The sequence below is a fragment of the Aotus nancymaae genome, unplaced genomic scaffold (assembly GCF_030222135.1).
Source record: "Aotus nancymaae isolate 86718 unplaced genomic scaffold, 86718_ANA_hifiasm-v0.15.2.pri h1tg000089l, whole genome shotgun sequence".
NCBI classification, from domain to species: domain Eukaryota; kingdom Metazoa; phylum Chordata; class Mammalia; order Primates; family Aotidae; genus Aotus; species Aotus nancymaae.
This window is the reverse complement of record NW_026988504.1, coordinates 13,994,875-14,014,182: the sequence shown is the minus strand read 5'-3', so window position 1 is coordinate 14,014,182 and position 19,308 is coordinate 13,994,875. Positions and strand designations below refer to the sequence as shown.

Below are 19,308 nucleotides of genomic sequence, written 5' to 3'. Positions count from 1 at the left end.
GGCAGGCGGATTGTGAGGTCAGGAGATCAAGACCATCCTGGCCAACACGGTGAAACCCCATCTCTACTAAAATATAAAAAATTAGCCAGGCATGGTGGTGTGCACCTGTAATCCCAGCTACTCAGGAGGCTGAGGAAGGGGAATCGCTTGAATCCGGGAGGTGGAGGTGGCAGTGAGCTGAGATCCCGCCACTGCACTCCAGACTGTAGACAGAGGAAGAATCCATCTCAAAAAAAAAAAAATATATATATATATATATATATATATATGTTTTCTTTAAAATCAAGGTTAAATTCATTTTCACTCAGAAAAATCTTCATTTGATAATCTTAGTTCAAATGGATCTTCTTAATTTTTATAGACAGCACCTTTGTTGATAGCATGCTGTGTAATATTTGGTTATATAATACTGTTATCTTTTTGCTTTCTACTAAGACTAAATTGTGAGCACATTAAGAAGTTTCCAGGTTTTCTGTGTCCACTGCCTTCTGAATTAAGTTGTCAGTAAGTGCTTGAGTCAGCTTGAGGTAGTGGGAAAAACATGGGCTTTGATATCAGACCTTGCTGAATGCTGGATGGGCTTATTACCAGTTGAGTGAACTTGATTAAATTACTTATCCTCTTTGAACATAGATTTGCATTTCTAAAAATGAAAAGAGTTTAATTCCTGAAATCCACCCCAACTAGGCAATGGGATACAAGAAGGCTTGACAGGGTTATAGGATTTACTCCAAGTGTATACGTAAAAAAGGACAGCTAAGACATAATTTTTGGAATTCCAAATCCCAGCGTATTTCTATATAACACGAAAGTTGAATTAGATAGGCAAACTGAAGCCCAGGCAAATAGAAATATGACTATTCTTTTCTATGTTAACTCTCTGGTTTTATGATTACGAACATGAAAAGGTGCACTATCAGGAAGTATGTAGAGTTGGTGTTTCATTTTTATACTTGGTAAACAAGGGTAATAATTAGGCTAATATCCCAAACATTAGTTCAAATATTAGTATAGCACAAAATCCTATTATGATGGTCTTAAAGTCCAGTAATTATGCTTACATTAGAAATTATTTTAAATGAAATTTGTAAATAGGAAGCCACTGAGTTAAGAAAAAGACACATGAAATAGAAAACATTTTCAAAACCACATATATGAGATTTATTTCACATTTTCTACCTACTCAGTCATGTGACTTATTGGTACATTTGTGAACTTTCTGAAACCCAATGACAAATATCCACAAAAGATCAGTTAAATGTAGACATCACTAAAGTCTAGATTTAAAAGTTCAATGAAAATGGCACACAGTTGGCTTACAGAAATAAAAAAGTACAATATATTTCAAACAGTAGGTTTCTGGTTTTCAGTTTATGTCTATATCATGGTGTTACCTGTGAATATGTTATCAACTATATTGATATTAGATACTATGATCCATGACATTTAGTATTTTTAGCAATAGGAAGCACATTTAAATCTATTTCAAAAAGTATGTCACATTAAATTCTTAGGAAAATAGCAACTTTACCAAGTATCAAACACCATAAACATGAATTTCTCAGTCTAGGTTAGAAAAAAAGTGCTTTAAGATTTTTATTAAAAAATTTAAACAAAATTTGTTTATCATACCTAGAAACTTACATGACCTTATGAAAGTAAATTTATTTATTCGGTATTATTCAGAAAGATGGAATCAGGGTGGCCTGCAGAGGTACAGAGGCTGTGAGAGGAGGTTGGCTTAGTCAAATGCCTCTGTCCACGATGTCATGGCACTTACCCAGCACCTCCCTCCTCTCCCACCACCTGAAGAACCATTTCAGTACTTATAATACAGTTTCTAAAAATAGAATATTGATGCTATAAAATAAATGTATTTAAAAAGAACACCATGGGCTAAAACAGGAACACAGAATTTGGGCTTTTAAGACTCTTCCTGGGGAAGGAGCTTCCACTTCACCGAGGGATCAAAGTCCTCCTCAAAATTACCCAGCTCCTGCTCCTTGGAGAGCTCCAGGAAAACCTGAAAGGGAGGAAACAAAGAGCGAGCAATGCCCTATTGCCTCTGCAGCTCTGAGTGAATGCATTATACACTTATTCCATGGATGATATGGAATCACGAAAAATGACCCACCTGCTCCAGAGTAGACTGTGAGAGGCTATACTCCTCTAGGTCGAAGCTCTGTTTAACTGCATAGGGATGAACATGTATGAGGAGCTATATATTTCATATCTAGAGGTCTGATAAATCAGCATATAGTACAAATGATACGTTTTTAAAATAATCTTTAATTAATAGGTTAAGGTAATATTCATTCATGTCTTAAGTACATCATTCAGTTAAAAATATACCAATGCATTTACTTAGGTTTAGGGAAAAAAAGTGCTTGAATTATGCTTGTATGTTGTGCAGTTTTTGTGAACTGTATTTAAAGGAGGAAATGATACTAAGTAAGCTTTTTTTCTTACATGTGAGCCAGTGGGTTTCGCACATTCAACACAGAAGGAGGTGGAAGGCAGACACATTTTAAAAAGGCTAGCATCCGAAGATTATAGAGAAGGATTTGTGAGGTTTGTTAGAGAGCAGGTATCTTCATGGACCTCTATCCAAAACCCCTGCAGCGTTCCCTGAATGGTTTGGAAACTGTTTTTATTCACCAAAATAGACTGAGAGATGCAGTTAGAGCTCTAATAGGAGCTCAGCAGACTAGAAATATGCCACCAAAAGTCTCAGGTGAGTATTGGGCTTGGTGCCAACCTGGAGAGTGCTATGAATGACCACGTGGCCCAGAAAGTTGGGGTGCTCAGATCCATCAGAGAGTGAAAAGAAGATGCAATCACTGTGACCACAGATGCTCTCAAGGAGAGCATCAGACAATTCCTGATGCTCTAGGAAGTTAGACAATTTCTCTAGAACCGGAAAATCTGAATCTCTTCCTTAGGGCAGGGGATAAGGAAACAAAGACATGCCACTGAGCAGTGACAATGAAAACAGTACAGTGAGAGAGTTCTGACTAGCACAGTTCAGAGTAGCAGAGTTAATGAGCTAGAATTGCAAGGAAAACATGAACCTGTGATGACAGATGCAGGGCAGTTAGTTTTAAAATGTGACAGATGCAAGAAGATTTTTCAATGACCAGACAGGAGTCAGTTTCTTAATACACAGCCTAATACAGTAAAATAATATGCTGGTCTATGGAAAATTTAATTTTAAATATGTATGCATAGACGTCCCAAAAGAAATTTTTCTTAAATGCATATATAACTGAGTTTTGACTTAGACATGTGCAAAAATACATGACAAAAACCCACAAAGCAAAAGTGAAATCACTCTCATTCTCTGCCACAGACACAGATAATCCCTCTATCGACTTGGTTTTGGTGTTCCTAAAATTAAATTTGAAACTGTAACTTTGAAATTTAATGAATTTTGTCATGTTTCATTTTTGTCATCACTATGGATTATTTTATAATTTGAAATTATCTTCTTTCCAGGGTCTTATTTCAAAATTATATTTCTTACCCTTCTCTAATTTGAAGAAAGTTTGGGCTAAAGGTCGCACATCTTCCACTGGCAACTTATAAACCATCAGAGAAGAGTACCTGAGAGAAGAGGAAAGGAAAGGAGAGTGATGCTACCTATGGCAAATGTGAACTGATGGCAACCATCTCTCGGGTCTTTCTTTTTTTCTTTTAAAAAGTGGTAGATCTCTTAACATGAGATCTACCTTCTTAACAAATTTCAAAGTGAACAATCCAGTACTGTTGACTATGAGTATGTAGGGTTCCCCAGTTTTTATCTCTCAATGAACACTTAAGATTGTTTACACATCTTGGCTATTGAGAATAGTGCTGCAATGAAAATGTGGGCACAGGTATCTCTTTGAGATCCTAATTTCCGTTATTGTGGATATATACCCAGAAATGTGATTGCTAAGACATAAGATAGTTCTATTTTTGATACTTTGAGAATCTACCATATCGTTTTCCATAGTGGCTGCACCATTTTGCATTGCTACCAGCAGCGTGCAAGGGTTCCAATTTCTCCACCTCCTTAGCAACAGTTTTCTTTTTATTTTTTTTGTTTGGGAATAACTATCCGTCTTAGTCCATTTTTTGTTGCTATGATACAGTACCACAGACTGGGCAATTTATAATGAAAAGTAATTTGTTTCTTATAGTTCTAGAGGTGGGGAGGTTTCAGGTTGAGGGGCTGCATCTGGTGAAGTTCTTCTTATTGTGTCATAATTTGGCAGGTGGCACTATAGGGTGGGAGGGGCACTCGAGAGAGAGCCAAAATGGCTTTTATAACAGACCCACTCCCAAGATAACTAACTTACTCCCGAGATAACCAGCAATCCCCTGAATAGATTAATCCACTCATGAGGGCAGAGCTTTCATGACCTAATAATCTCTTAAAGGTCCCACCTGTCCTACCTTTTCATACCATCACAATGGTAATTAAATTCCAACATGAGTTTTGGAGGGGATGCTCAAACCATAGCACCATCCTAACAGATGTGAGGTGATATCTTATTGTGGTTTTGATTTTCATTTCTCTGATGACTAATTATATTTAACAGTTTTTCTTGCAGATGTTCGTTTACATATCTTCTTTGAAGAAATGTCTATTCAAGTCCCTAGCCACCCCACCTTTTCTTTTTTTGAGATGGAGTCTTGCTCTGTTGCCAGGCTGGAGTGCAGTGGTGCAATCTCAGCTCATTGCAACCTCCGCCTCCCAGGTTCAAGGGATTCTCCTGCCTCAGCCTCCTGAGTAGCTGGGACTGCAGGTGTGCACCACCATGTCCAGCTAATTTTTGTATTTTTAGTAGAGACTGGGTTTCACCATGTTGGCCAGGATGGTCTCAATCTCTTGACCTCGTGATTTGCTTACCTCGGCCTCCTAAAGTGCTGGGATTACAGGCGTGAGCCATCGTGCCCAGTCCCTTAGCCCATTCTTAATTGGGTTATTAGTTTTTTTGCTACTGGAGGTTAGGCGTTCCCTATATACAGTCATGGGTCACATAATGATGTCTTAATCGATAATAGACTACATATATGACAGTGACCCATAAGATTATAATGGAGCTGAAATAGTCTATTGCTTAGAGATATCATAGCCATGATGACATCATATTACTCATGTGTTTGTCGGGATGCTGGTGTAAACAAACTTATTGTGCTGCCAATCATAAAAAGTATGCAACTGTGTACAGTACATAATACTTGATGATGATAAATGAGTATGTTACTGGTTTTATGTATTTACTATACTATACATTTTATCATTATTTTAGAGTGTACTACTTCTACTTATAAAAAAAGTAAACTGTAAAACAGCCTCAGGCAGGTCCTTCAGGAGGTGTTCCAGAAAAAGGCATTGCTATCACAGGAGATGACAGCTCCATGTGTGTCATTGCCCCTGAAGACCTTCCAGTGGGACAAGATGTGGAGATAGAAGACAGTGATGCTGATAATCCTGACCCTTTGTAGTTCTTGGCTAATGTGTTTGTGTCTTAGTTTTTAATAAAAAATTTAAATAGAAAACATAAGTGAATAATTTTAGAAATAGAGAATAGTTTATAGAATATAGATATAAAAAGAAATTATTTTTGTACAGCTGTACAATGTATTTGTATTTTAAGCTATGTGTTATTACAAAAAAGTTCAAAAGTTAAAAAATTTTAAAGTTTATACAATAAAAAGTTACAGAACATTAAGGTCAATTTATTATTAAATAAATTTTAAAAATAGGGCCAGGTGCGGTGGCTCAGGCCTGTAATCCCAGCACTTTGGGAGGCCGAGGCGAGTGGATCACGAGGTCAAGAGATCGAGACCATCCTGGTCAACATGGTGAAACCCCATCTCTACTAAAAATACAAAAAATTAGCTGGGCATGGTGGAGCGTGCCTGTAATCCCAGCTACTCAGGAGGCTGAGGCAGGAGAATTGCCTGAACCCAGGAGGCGGAGGTTGCGGTGAGCCGAGATCGTGCCATTGCACTCCAGCCTGGGTAACAAGAGCGAAACTCCGTCTCAGGAAAAAAAAAAAAATTAGTGTGGCCAAAGTGTACAGTGTTTATAAAGTCATATACAGTAATGTCCCAGGCCTTTGCATTCACTCACCACTCTCTCACTGACTCACCTGGAGTAACATAACATCCAGTCTTGCCAGCTCCATTCACAGTAAGTGCCCTATACAGATGTATCATTTTTTATCTTTATGCCTATTTTTACTCTATCTTTTGCTGTGTTTAGATACACGCGTTCTTATTGCATTACAATTGCCTACAGTATTCCCTGCAGTCACATGCTGCACAGGTTTGTAGCCTAGGAGCAACAGGCTATACCATACAGTCGAGGTTTGCAGCAAGCTATGCCATCTAGTTTTGTGTAAGTTCACTCTGTGATATTCACACAATGATGAAATTGCTGAACGACCCATTTCTCAGAAAGAATCCCTTTTGTTCAGCAGTGCATGATTGTATTTTGGACATTAACCCCTTATCATATATATGATTTGCAAATAATCCTCCCATTCCACAGGTTGCCTTTCACTTTGTCAATTGTTTCCTTTGCTGTGTAGAAGCTTTCCAGTTTTATATCATCCCACTTGTTTATTTTTGTTTTTATTGCCTATGCTTTTGTTGTCATATCCATGAACTCATTGTTGAGATCAATGCCATGAAGCTTTCCTCCTATGTTTTCTTCTGGGACTTCCATAGTTTCAGGTCTTATGTTTACGTCTTTCACCTATTTTGAGCTGATTTTTTGTGTATGGCGTAAGATGGGGTCCAATTTAATTATTCTGCATGTGAATATAGTGTTTTCCCAACACAACTGGTTGAAGAAATGATCCCTACCCCATCATGTATTCTTGGCACTCTTTGTGTAGATCAGTTGGCTGTATACTCAGGGATTTATTTCTGGGCTCTCTATTCTGTTCCACTGGCCTGTATATCTGTCTTTACACTAGTACCATATTATTTTGATTTGTGTAGCTTTGTATCTGGGTTGTTAGATCTATAAATGAGAGTCAATCTGGTGGAGAACAAAAGGGTGGGGTGAATCAGTAATAATGAAAAGGAGGAAGTTCACAAGGAAAACTAGGGGAAGGGGATGTAATAATACTCATACCGTTTAGTGTTGCTGGCTCCTTGGATGGAAGTGAGTAGGTCCTGTCCAGATGATATTTCAAGATTTGCCAAAGTCACTTTCCACCTTATTTTCTAACTGAATACCTGATCTTCAACTTCACCCTTCAACCAGGAACTTATACTGCATAGTTTCTTAAAGTTCCTCAAATAGGGTAGAAATCTAGATATATGCCCCACAAGTTACATATCTCTCCTTCTCCTCCATCCTACTCAAACTGCCTTCCTAATATAGGATGATATAATCGAGGCTCTGGTTAGAAGAGCAGGAATTCAGCACCAAATAATGTCAGCAACAACAATTTTTAGTACTCTGTTTCTCAGATAAATGTTTGTCTTTTCATAATTTGAAAATAAGGAAGATTTACTTTTCATTTCATAAAACATCATTACATATATTTATGGTGCAACGATTCTCATCTATTTTGCTCATTCCTTGTGGTTTCATGATATATTTCTATACAGCCATGAGCTGGACATTGAATTATAGCATTGCTTTTACATTTATATTACACTGTAGAAATATACTTTCCCACACTGTTATTATGACTTATTTCTCCTTATTATCACTTTTCTCACCTAACTCTTAAATGATCTATTATCTGCTATAAATTCTAGGTATTAAAAATGACCCTAAGGCTACTCTTCAATTTTTTCTGTCTATGAAAATAAATACATCAGGATGGTGCTGTTACCAAAATTTACATAAAATTGGAAATGTTAATAGATTTGAAATAAAATAATTAAGTTTACCTCTTGGTTCTGCCACTTGTTAACACGTGACCTAATCTGTCTCTTGGTCAATTTCCTGTTCATAAAGATAATAATCAATTTCATTTACAAAGGTTCCTGTAAAAGCCTAATACTCACAACCCTTTTTTGAAGTTCACTCATTTTTTATGGAAATAACTATGTCTACACTGAAAAGTCTCTGTAAGTTTTGGATAGGATAACACAATACCAGGACAGCCCCTGGCGCATCGTTGGACAATGACACTTGCTATATCAGCTCTTACATCTGCTCTCTCTTTTCTAGTTTACTTCCTGCAGAATCCAACAAATAATCTCTTCCTTTTAGTTTTCCTTTTGAATGACTATAGATCAATGTAACTGACAAGGAACAGTGAACATGTGGTACCATTTCCAAAACAGCAACCATGTTTACCTTTCCTGACGAGCGGCTTGGGGGAAAAGCCTCAGGATCTCTGCATGGAGGGGCTCCACTTGTGCTACGTTCTTCACCTTCATCTCCAGCAGGTAATCTTTGCCAAATTTGCTTTTCAGGTGTTGGATGGAACCGATGCATCTGGAGGTAGGAGGAGGATGAGGTCATATGAGAAAGGAGAAAAAAAATCATACAGTATAATGTTTGAGAACCTTGATTCACTGCTTGCATTGTCTCAAGGTCCCTATTGTTAGACCTGGGCACAGTCGTTTCAGCTGTTTTCAGTGATCTCTCCCAGCCCACAGACAAAATTTTCCAGCAATGCACCTTGGGTTCAAGAGTGGGTCCAGGACAGGCACTCACCTCAACCTCCCAGACACCATGATGGCCACTCGGTCACACACAGCCTCAGCCTCTGCCATGTAGTGGGTGGTCAGGAGGGCACCCCTTTCGGTGTTTCTAAAGGTGGCCCGGATGGCCTGCCTATATTGTCAAGAGATTATTTGCAATTTAGGAAATCTTCTAATTAATCAGAAAGTGATAAAGAAAAGAATTTTTAACTGGCATGCATGTGAATAATTAGCAAAAAGAGATTAAGCAAAAGAGGGCTCTTAGTACAGGCAGGATGAGGAAGGGCAAGCTAGGCGAGAGCAGTTAAACTGGAATCATGCATTGGAAGAGGAGCGTTTACAGAACACATTCATTACAGGGTTGTATTCAAAGAGAAGTGCTGAGCAAGAGAGGCTTGTTTATGAGAAGTGTGTGAAAAGGGGAACAGAATGACATAAAATTTAACAACAGCAACTCACAACCTAGTGAGAAGAAAATAAATGCACAGTAAATGCATACAATGACAACCACATTTACATCTTAATGAGAACTACTGTTCTCATGCTAAGTACTGAACACTAAGTGACTGTGATCCAGAAATCCACCTAAAAGATCAGATGAGCACTTATGAAACTCACGAGTGAGACCTACAGGCCCTGATAATGGTAATTCTTCAATGAGAAATGGTTTTATTATCAGGGAATTTTTTTTTTCAAAGAATTGGTTTTACAAGTGACATTGATAGTTTTTTTTTTTTTTTTTTCCTCCACAAGAATTTAAGGGACCATTTTTACAGAAGGAAAATGGTTCACAAACTCCATGCAAGTCATCCTTGCTGGCCCTGACCATGGTAATATTCCTCACCACATTTGCTGCTGTCCCTCGGGGTCCATCCCAGTCGACGGCTCATCCAGAAGCACCACTGATGGGTTCCCCAGGATGCTCAGCACAAAGCACAGCTGCAACAGGAGGAACAGCCTGTCTGGTTCCCATCTATGGCACTTGCAGAGCAACACCAAGCCCTGCACGTACCTTTCTCTTTATTCCCTCTGACAAGGTCTTCACGGGAGCCTTCAGCTGGTCCTGCAGCTTGAGTGCATCCACTAACCTGAAGAAAACAGTAGAGCTGTACAGTCTTCTTGACAAGGAGGAAGTAGAGAAGAGGATAGGCCAAGCAAGGGTGGAGGAGCAGAGCTCAGAAATACAGTTCTGGAAATACATGTGGTGGTGGCAGTGGTGGGTAGGCGGGGTAATATTACTGGCTGACTTGCTCCCCCACAAAAGGTAATGTTGCCTTTTGAGGAAATAGAAGGACATGTCATGATATCCAAATAGTTGTTCTATGACAGTCTAAATTTTAGTATTTTTGGCTGGGTACGGTGGCTCCCAGCACTTTGGGAGGCCGAGGTGGGTGGATCACCTGAGGTCAGGAGTTTGAGATCAGCCTGACCAACATGGAGAAACCCCATCTCTACTAAAAATACAAAATTAGCTGGGCATGGTGGCTCATGCCTGTAATCCCAGCTACTCAGAGGCTGAGGCGGGAGAATCACTCGAACCTGGGAGGCAGAGGTTGCAGTGAGCCAAGATCATGCCATTGCACTCCAGCCTGGGTGACAAGTGCGAAACTCCATCTCAATAAATAAATAAATAGATTTTAATATTTTTGATATATTTTACCAATGAATACTTTCAATTTTTAATTTTATTATTATTATTAGAGACAAGGTCTGACTCTATCCCCCAGGCTGGAGTGCAATGGCTCAATCTTGGCTCACTGCAGTCTCTGCCTCTTGGGTCAAGTCATTCTCTCACCTCCATCTCCTAAGAAGCTGGGACCACAGGCGTGCACTACCACCATGCCTGGCTAATTTTTGTATTTTTTTTTTAGAGATGGCATTTCACCAAGTGGCCTAGGCTGGTCTCAAACTTATGAGCTCAAGTGATCTGTCTGCCTTGGCCTCCCAAAGTGCTGGGATTAGAGGCATGAGCCACTGTACCCAGTCTTTTTAAACTTTCTTGTTTAATATGAGAAAGAAAATTAACACTTTGAAATCCAGAAGAAGTTTCTAGTTGTAAATCTACCCAGTGTGACCTGGGTCAGCATTTAGAGTCTCCCATCTTGAATTTCCTCTGAGGTCCGTCACTGCCGACCTTACCCTCCCCCCTCCCTTGTGGCTCCTCTGTGTACCGTGTGATGGCAACCTCGGCATCCTCTCTCCTCAGCCCTTTCACGGCGGCGTACACCTCCAGGTGCTGCCTCACTGTCAGGTTGGGCCACAGTGCATTCTCCTGAGGGCAGTACCCCAGGAACTCGAGGGCATCCCCTCCGGCACTCCCTTTCAGTAGCACCTGCAGATGAAAGTTCCCTCTGAGAAACTACATTCTGTACTGCTTCTTTGAGTATTTCCATGACATCTTTCTCTTCACAAACCTAGAAAAACTAGGGAAACTCTAGGACCTCATTTAGTTTAATAATCTGTAATCATTTTGCAGTGGAGAAAGATTGTCAGAAAGTAAACACATGAAAATGAGTGTGTGCACAGCCAGCAATCCAATCTCAGCTGAAAAATCCAATATCCCATAAATGTGGTGCCTGTCCAACCCGGCCAACAGTTGATATGTATTTTTTAATTACTGTCAAAATGAAGCATACTGATTGAATTACTATTTAACTTCACTCATGGATCAACATCTTTTGAGTACCTCCTATGTAACAAGTGCTGTGTTGCCTGTGGGTACAGCGGAAGGTGGAATAACTAGTGCCTCTGTTATTTGGAGTTTTCATTCTGCTGAATGAATAAATCAGGCAATAAACAAGTAAATAAATGCACACACAAAGACAGATCAAAAGTGGTGCTGTTGTGGACATTCAAGAGGCTTGGGTAGAGAATAACTGGGGAAGTGACAGTAGGTAGGGCAATTACAAAGAGTCTGTCTGCTGAGAGGCCATTTCAACAGAAAAGGAGAAGGTACTAGTTATGGAAAAAAGGCAAGAGGCAAGGAATTTGGGGCAGAGCAAAGAGCAAGACCAAAGCCCTGTGTGGGGATGAAGCTTGATGTGGAAACTTGATGCGGAGGACAAAAATGTGGCTGGAGGGACAGGAAGGTCAGCTCCTGCAGGTGCCTTCAAGACAAGGAGGGGTGTGTCCTTCCAGCCATAGGGCAGCAAGAGGTTGCTGAAAGTATTTAATCAGAAGAATGTAGAGGTTAAAAGAAAAACTCACACTGGCTGATCCAATTAAGCTCATTTTGTGACACTAAAATAGCTGGCTTTCTACTTCAGATCAGACTTACCTTTTAAAAGATTTCATTCCAATGTTTCAGTGAGCAGTTATTTCCTTTCCTCCCATGCTTAATGAGAAATAAAATACTGATTTAGGGCACAGGTGGTGACTGAGTTGGACGGTGTCCATGATTGAAATTAAGAAGTAAGTTAGAGTTGGCCAAGTCACCAGCAGAGAGGCACCTTCATGAACATCTGCTCTCACCGTGGCTACAGAGGGATCGTGAATATTCATTTTCTCTTCTTTCTTTAGTGCGATATTTGTCAATAGCATTCCAAGCTGTCTTTTCCTTTCTTGGTTTGACTACTAGCCCCTTTCCCATGGTACAGCTTCACAGACCTGTGCCTTATATTCTGTTCTGCACTTTCCCTGGACATTCTTTGTTAAAGAGCTCTTAAGGTTTTCTATCTTCTGTCATGGAATTTGAGAGAAAATGTTTTACCTCTACCCCATGGTGTTGCTCTGTTAGATAAACCTGAGCTCTTTTTCTGTTTGCCTAGCCACCTTATACAACTAAATTGCAAGTACAATTAAAGTTGATTTCACCTCCTTGTATCTCATTTTTGAGCTATTTCTTGAAAATACTCCCAAGAAATAGTTGCATTTGCAGAAAAATGTGTGTTCCAATAGCTAAGCACTTTGTGAAGGACAACTGTCTAATACAGATTTTTTTAAAAAATGTTTTACTAAATATTAAATATTACATACTGGAAAGACAGTGCTCACTAAAAATGCAAATCCATGTGACTGATGGCAGTATAAATAGGATTTGTATGAATTCTGGCATTGATTTCAGCTCTGATGCTGAACATTCTCTTTTAATGCCTTTAATAATTACTCCTTGAAAGCAGCAAACCACATTGCCATGTGTGTACCTATGCAACAGTCCTTCATGATCTGCACATGTACCCCAGAACCTAAAGTACAATTAAAAAAAAATAATAAAAATATAATAATAATTACTCCTTGATGGTGGCCACAGCCTGTCTGCAGCTACTGCAGTGAAGATGCTGGCTGTAGCAAGGGAGGCATCTTAATGCCTTTAATAATTATCCCTTGATGGCAGTGGCAACCTGTGTGGAGCAGCCACAAAGAAGATGCTGGCTGTAGCAGTGGAGGTGTGGCTGAGGCTGTGCACTCTGGGGAGCTCGTGGAGGCCAGAAACAGGCAGGAGCCCTGCCCTTTACTGAATTGGGGCATCCCTGTGCTCCTGGGGAGCTGGTGCATGCTCCAATTTTGGAGCAAAGTTGTGGCCAAGCCCAGGCACTCTCACAACCCTGCCAGGTGTGTGAGCACTCAGTGGGCACTGATATGCCAGCCTCCTGCTGCCTCAGCCCCCTCTGGACTTTGAGCCCTGACAAGCATGGGAAAGAGGCCGGGGGGGAGGTGCTGATGGAAGCTTGGCACAGGCCTGCAGGTGCCCCTCAGCACAAACAGCCTGGGTGCCATGGATGGCATGCTGATGGCTGGAGGCAGACAGGTTCCTGGATAGAAAGGAGTGGGTCCTTGGTGAAACTCCATCTTCAGGCCAGGGATGTCCTGAAGCCTGGGTGCCAGGGTGCCAGTTCCAGGTGGAGTCTGTGGCCCAGAATGAGAACTTATGGTGCTTTATCCAGGTCTGCCCATGGCCACCCATGGACCAATCAGCCCACACTTCCTCCCTTCTGAGACCATAAGAAACCTGGACTCAGCCAGACTCACACAGATGTAGGGACTACCAGCTGCAGAAAGGAGCTACCCACTTTGGATCTCCTCTCAGTTGAGAGCTGGATAGTCATTGGGATGACCTGCCTATAAATAGAAGCTACCCACTTTGGGTCTCCTCAGAGCTGTTCTGTCACTCAGTGAAGCTCCTCATCTCCAGTTGTCCACATGACTCATTCTTCTTGGATGTGGGACAAGAGCTCAGGACCTGCTGAATGGTGGGACTGAAAGAGCTGTAACACAAACAGGGCTGAAACATGCTTCCTGCTTGCCACAGGGAGCCCAGACTTATGGAATCCCTGAGCCAGGACTGTGACACCCTCTTTAGGGCTCTGTGCTTCCTGTCATCTCCAAGCTTCAGGATGCCACTATGTTTTTTGGTGCCTGCAGTGAAAGTGGCTTGCAGTATGCCTGGTCCAGACACAGCTTTACATGGAGCTGGTGCCTGTGCCAGTGCCTGGAGCTGCCTGCCCCGCCACGAGCAGCATGCCTGGCTGTGTGCAGCAGCCAGACCCCATGCTTGCTCATACACCCATAACTGCTCTGCATCTGGCTTGCCCTTGGCAGGCTCAGGATCTGGGCTGGTAACACGAACCAGCAGCCTGCTGAGCCAAGTGGGCAGAATGAGTCCAGTGGGTCTGAGCAAAACTTAAGCAAAGGTGCCACCAGCTACAGAGGTTTTGACTGGAAAAGCAACACCTTTAGGATTTGGCAACACTCTTTCAGACTTAACTTCTGTGTGCATTTAAGTGATAATTTGTGAATTTATTCTCCTGTGTATTTCATTAATCACTTCAGTTATCTAATTCTTAAATGATATTTGTTGCTTTTAAGGTCATCAAATCTTATAAACCTATTTCACCATTAGATAACATATTTTGCACCGAATTCACCTACCTGTCCAGCAGTTGGTTTTGTGTCTCCAGTTATCACCTTAATGGATGTGCTTTTGCCAGCTCCATTATGTCCTAATAATCCTAAAACCTCACCTGAAAAAAAATGGTTATACTTAATATTAATCTATTTTAATGGTAACATTAAGAGTAAAACATAATTGAACTCTCACTATGTGACAAGCATTTGCTATTAGTTGTCATTTAATAATCACAACCACCCTGAGAAGTTATTTTACCCCCTTCTTATGTAGTTGGGGCAGAAGCTCTCAATGATGAGGTTACTTGTGCAAAGTCACACGATGGGAAGTGGCAAAACCACTCTTGGAACCAAGTGAGTCAGATTCTGCCTCCTGTGATTCTAACGTTGGTGCAATAATGGCACAAACTGAGGTCATCTAACACTTGCTGGCCTCGCCTTCAGAGTGTGCTAGCACAACCTGTCAGTCCTTTTGTGAAAAGCAATGAACATTAGGAAACCAATTGTGTTCATTTAATAGAAATGCTATGTTTTCAGAAGTTCATCTTATTAGAGAGCTTACAGTTTCATTGTAGATTTGACTAGGCTCCTCTTCATTGGTTGAATTAATTTAAGTTAGAAATGGACATGTAAAGGAAGCTGTCATTGTCACTCTCCTCTGGGTCTGCATGTGAACCAAGAGGTGTCCAGAATAATGCTCATTAGGAGCCAGGAAGCTCTAAGGAGGGCTCTGAGCCTGCAGTGAAAGAGCCCCATGGCCAACCTTTTCTAACACAGAAGGAGACATTTCTTGTGGCTATCTTATTCTTCCTCCTGGAAAAACAGCCTTTCCTCTTCCCTGCATACTCCTTGCGTAGACAGTTGGCAATGATGACTGGCTTCTGTGAATGACAAGAAGTTGTGACAGACCTTAATTCTCTCCATTAACTTTGATACAAAGTTTCATCTTCCCATTGGTTGGACCCTTTGTTGCCCAAGCCATGCATCAGAGAAGAACTTGTATTTGGTGACATGCTCCTTGGCCATGCCCCTATCCTAACACTTGGTTTTGGAGAGAAGAGACTATCATTTCCTCTCCTACAGAGGCAGTCTTTCTCAGGAGCACATTATTTTATACAGCTTGTCTGTCCTTTCAGAACAAATGGGGCAATGAGATTTAGAGAAGCGCTGATTATCCTCAAACAACAAAACAAATGCTGTGGGCTGGACTTGACCCTGAATTTGTACTGTGCGCTTTCTCCAACAAGCAATGATGTTTGTTGCTTAGCTCAGTTTCTGAAATTCTTTCTTGGATTTAATAATTTCTGTTGCACTCTATTTTTAATTTATTCTAAGAACAACAAAAGAATTAACAACTTTTAATCTGCTCATTTAGTTGCAAAAATGGCAACTACCTACTAAAATAGTGATCCTCATTTGTAAGGAATAGAGAAACTCAAGATTGTTTGAGAATTAGGCTAGTAGATTGACTAATAAAAAACATTTGTGTTACATTTTACCTCATCAAAATTAGTAGAACTCAAGGCATTTGCTGTTCTCACTCTTTCCATCTGAACATCTTCATCTTCCCCTTCTGGATCTTCTGGATTTTGACACACATCACTGCTTCTCGGATAAATTCTAGGGTCAAAACCATCCATTAATAATTGATTTCTGGCTTTCATCTTTGTATCAAAAGTTGCATTCTTTAAAGCTCATTTTTGAGTAGTACGAGCAATTAACAAACTGTCATAATCTCCCTTCACAACTCCCATCCCCTTACAACTTCCTTGCTTATCTTATCTATACAAATATGTTTTTATCAATATCAATAGTAACTTGAAACCTAATAGCCAACAAAGGATTCTTATATCATAACTCAATAAAGTAATTTTTCTGGGAACCCTAGCTTTGACACCAAAATGTTGACGTCTTATGTTTTCATGAGGAAAATGGGATAGGATATTTGTAATGAGGAGTTTCTAACAGCATACAAGTTAGATGCTTGATCTCTCATTAAGCCTGACCATTTCTTTGGAATATGTGGCATATTTACTTTTCCTCTCCATTCTAAGTCTGATCATATCCAGGATATACTTATTCTGGTCTCCCTTCCCTTACGTGCCTCCTCCATACTGATCTCAGAAGATTTCCTAAAGGTCTGCTTTCATCTCGGCAGTCTCCCATCCAACTTTCTATAATAGCAAAAGATGAAATTGATGTGGTATGGGAGACACAAAGGGAGTAAGATGCTTGTGGTTGCTTCTTTGTATGGTGCCAAAACCAGTCTCAGCTTTTAGTCCCATTAATAACTGAACCAGCCTGTGATCCAATGACTGGGATGCTTGCTACCAGGGAAGAACACAGCTATTGGTGTCCTTGGCCAGTGGACCGCTCTGTTCCTTCTTCCTGGATGGACAGCATTTCTTCAACTGGCAATATACTGTTTGTTAGATGATGCTGGCCACATGAAACTTTCCTCAGTGCTCCACTGTGCGTAGTGTTAGATAGAGCCTTAATACTCCATGTTTCAGGTCTGTTTCTTCCTCTAGATCATAATCTTCTTGGGTTTAGTTATCTGGATCTGTATTTTTTGTATGGGCACATGGTTCCTACTCCAGCCTATCCTAGCATGTGGCACCTCTTTGTTAATGATTTGATTTATGCATAAAAAAGTTACGATATTAACCAACAAAATAAAAATCTGATTTGATTTTCCCAACCTAAAGAAAGGATCCTTTCTCATTGACTTTTTTCCAAACTTCCATTCCAGACATCGAAGAATAAAAAGAAAAATGATAAAATGAAGGAAAGGCTAGGAATAAAGAGAGATGCACAGTTAGAAACATAAAAAGATAATTATTTAATAACAGAGATGCACTATAAATAAGTGAACTTCTACAAAAATACATTCAGTAAAATAATTACAAATTTCTAATAACCTATCTACCAAATTATAAAACTATCAAGTTCATTTTCAATCTTTTTTATAGAAACATTGGAAACAACTATAGTTATGTGACATCATTACTTTTTCATCTCCTCTAAGAGTTGTGTCCTTAAAATTTGAGAGGCACATTTTCTAGTCAGTTGATCTTTGTAAAAATAACTCTTCCAGATTTTACAAGCATTGTATCTCCTTGAGCTATAGATACCTATATCTCTACCTTAATAAAAAATTTTCACAGTGTGTACAGGGATAAAAATTATTAAATTTAGTAAAAAGCAATAATTTTTAAAGAAGACTGTGTTCTTACAATTAGGAACACCAGAACTGCCTGTACATTCTTTGGCTCTCCACCAAAGGAAGGAGATAAGAAGAGCTGCAAAAGAAAAGACAATTGTTAAACAGGAAGTTTTTTGTTTCCTGAATTTTGTCCACATATATGTGAATTGGCCCTAAACAGCCCTACTAATATTTGACCATGATATCACCTAAGTGCCCTTTCTAAAGTGTACAGCAAGGGGCTGTCTTCCTTCCTCCCAAGGTCGATGAGCTTTTATTTGAAGCAATAGGATTTATTAATTACCAATCACCTGGCGGAGATCCTTGCTAACATCCCCAAACAGTGAGAGACAGTGTTTATTCCATTCTTCTCACATGGAACTTCACACCTGCCTGTGCCCATTGTTTCTCTCTGTGGGGCCCTTTCTCTTCCTTTCCCCTTCCCATAGATACCTCTTCACTCATGTACTATAACTTCCTTCCTTTTGCAGGAGTATAGGTATCAGTCAGCCAGAAAAAAAGGACTTTGTTTATATTGGGTGCTTCTTTAGAACTCTGAAATCCCGAAGATCAGGAACATTTCATTTTCTTCCTTCTAAAGCCGAGCATATCCAGGAAGGAATAAGGCCCCAAATGAGTAGAAGGACTGCTCTATTTCCCACCACCCCTTACCCTTCCTCCCAATATATTAACCAGGACCAGATTTTCCATCACAAGTCAGCTAGAACATATTGTCTTATCTGGGAGAAAATCAGTTGGATTCCATGAGGTGGAAATCTTTGACCCCACGCATATTAAACATGTTGTAGTACACCTTCCACACTGGGCAAAGCTTCACAATTGGTCATGAGTTTCAGGGCACTGGGACAGACTGTGTCATTACTTACATGATAAGATAAGAACAAACAGCCAACCATTGTGGAAGGTGGTACTAAAAAGGTGAAGAGAAATGGAATTTCAATTTCAAAGATACTGAATGTAAATCCAGCCACAGAGAATAAAGTGATCTAAAAAAAGAGTAAATATAAATGTTAATCACTCTGAATTTCAATGTAAGTTCCAAATTGAGATGGCTTATCTTGAAGATATGACTAATTTCAACTCCAACCTCACAAACTAAGCTGAAATCGGTATATCTTCATTAACAGTTTATTTTAGTGACTTAGCCAAATTCCTTTGGCCTAGGGTTTCATGAATGAGGTATTACTTGATAAATCTAGGATTCGAAATATAGATTTTTTTTTTCTCTGTTTTTTTGCGATGGAGTCTTGCTTTGTCACCCAGGCAGAAGTGCAGTAGCGTGATCATGGCTCATTGCAGCCTTAAACTCCTGGGTTCAAGTGATAGTCTTCCCTCAGATTTTCAGATAGCTGGGACTACAGGTGTGCACCAACATGCTCAGCTAACATTTCTGTATTTTTAGTAGAGATGGGGATTCACCATGTTGCCCAGGCTGATCTCTAACTCCTGGGCTCAAGTGATCCACTGACCTAGGCCTTCCAATGTACACCCAGCACCAATAAATATGATATTTTAATTAAAGTACATAAACTTTAAAAAATAAAAGTAGATAAGCAAAAAACAAAGAATAA

General features: G+C 40.0%; 1 protein-coding gene across 1 annotated transcript in view; it reads right to left on the bottom strand.

Annotated features, from left to right (window-relative positions):
- Nucleotides 1-1,135: 1,135 nt before the first annotated feature.
- Nucleotides 1,136-19,308, bottom strand: part of LOC105718188 (ABC-type organic anion transporter ABCA8) — an 89,864-nt gene continuing 71,691 nt past the window's right edge. The window contains exons 26-39 of the mRNA XM_021670883.2: nucleotides 18,604-18,723; nucleotides 17,748-17,813; nucleotides 17,214-17,305; nucleotides 16,011-16,131; nucleotides 15,275-15,392; nucleotides 14,536-14,627; nucleotides 10,839-10,999; nucleotides 9,680-9,755; nucleotides 9,512-9,606; nucleotides 8,681-8,800; nucleotides 8,318-8,458; nucleotides 3,524-3,603; nucleotides 2,135-2,190; nucleotides 1,136-2,023 (exon numbers count right to left, since the gene is read on the bottom strand). Coding sequence (XP_021526558.2) covers nucleotides 1,925-2,023; nucleotides 2,135-2,190; nucleotides 3,524-3,603; nucleotides 8,318-8,458; nucleotides 8,681-8,800; nucleotides 9,512-9,606; nucleotides 9,680-9,755; nucleotides 10,839-10,999; nucleotides 14,536-14,627; nucleotides 15,275-15,392; nucleotides 16,011-16,131; nucleotides 17,214-17,305; nucleotides 17,748-17,813; nucleotides 18,604-18,723 — 1,437 coding nt within the window. The 3' untranslated portion in view covers nucleotides 1,136-1,924. The remainder of the gene's footprint in view (nucleotides 2,024-2,134; nucleotides 2,191-3,523; nucleotides 3,604-8,317; nucleotides 8,459-8,680; nucleotides 8,801-9,511; nucleotides 9,607-9,679; nucleotides 9,756-10,838; nucleotides 11,000-14,535; nucleotides 14,628-15,274; nucleotides 15,393-16,010; nucleotides 16,132-17,213; nucleotides 17,306-17,747; nucleotides 17,814-18,603; nucleotides 18,724-19,308) is intronic.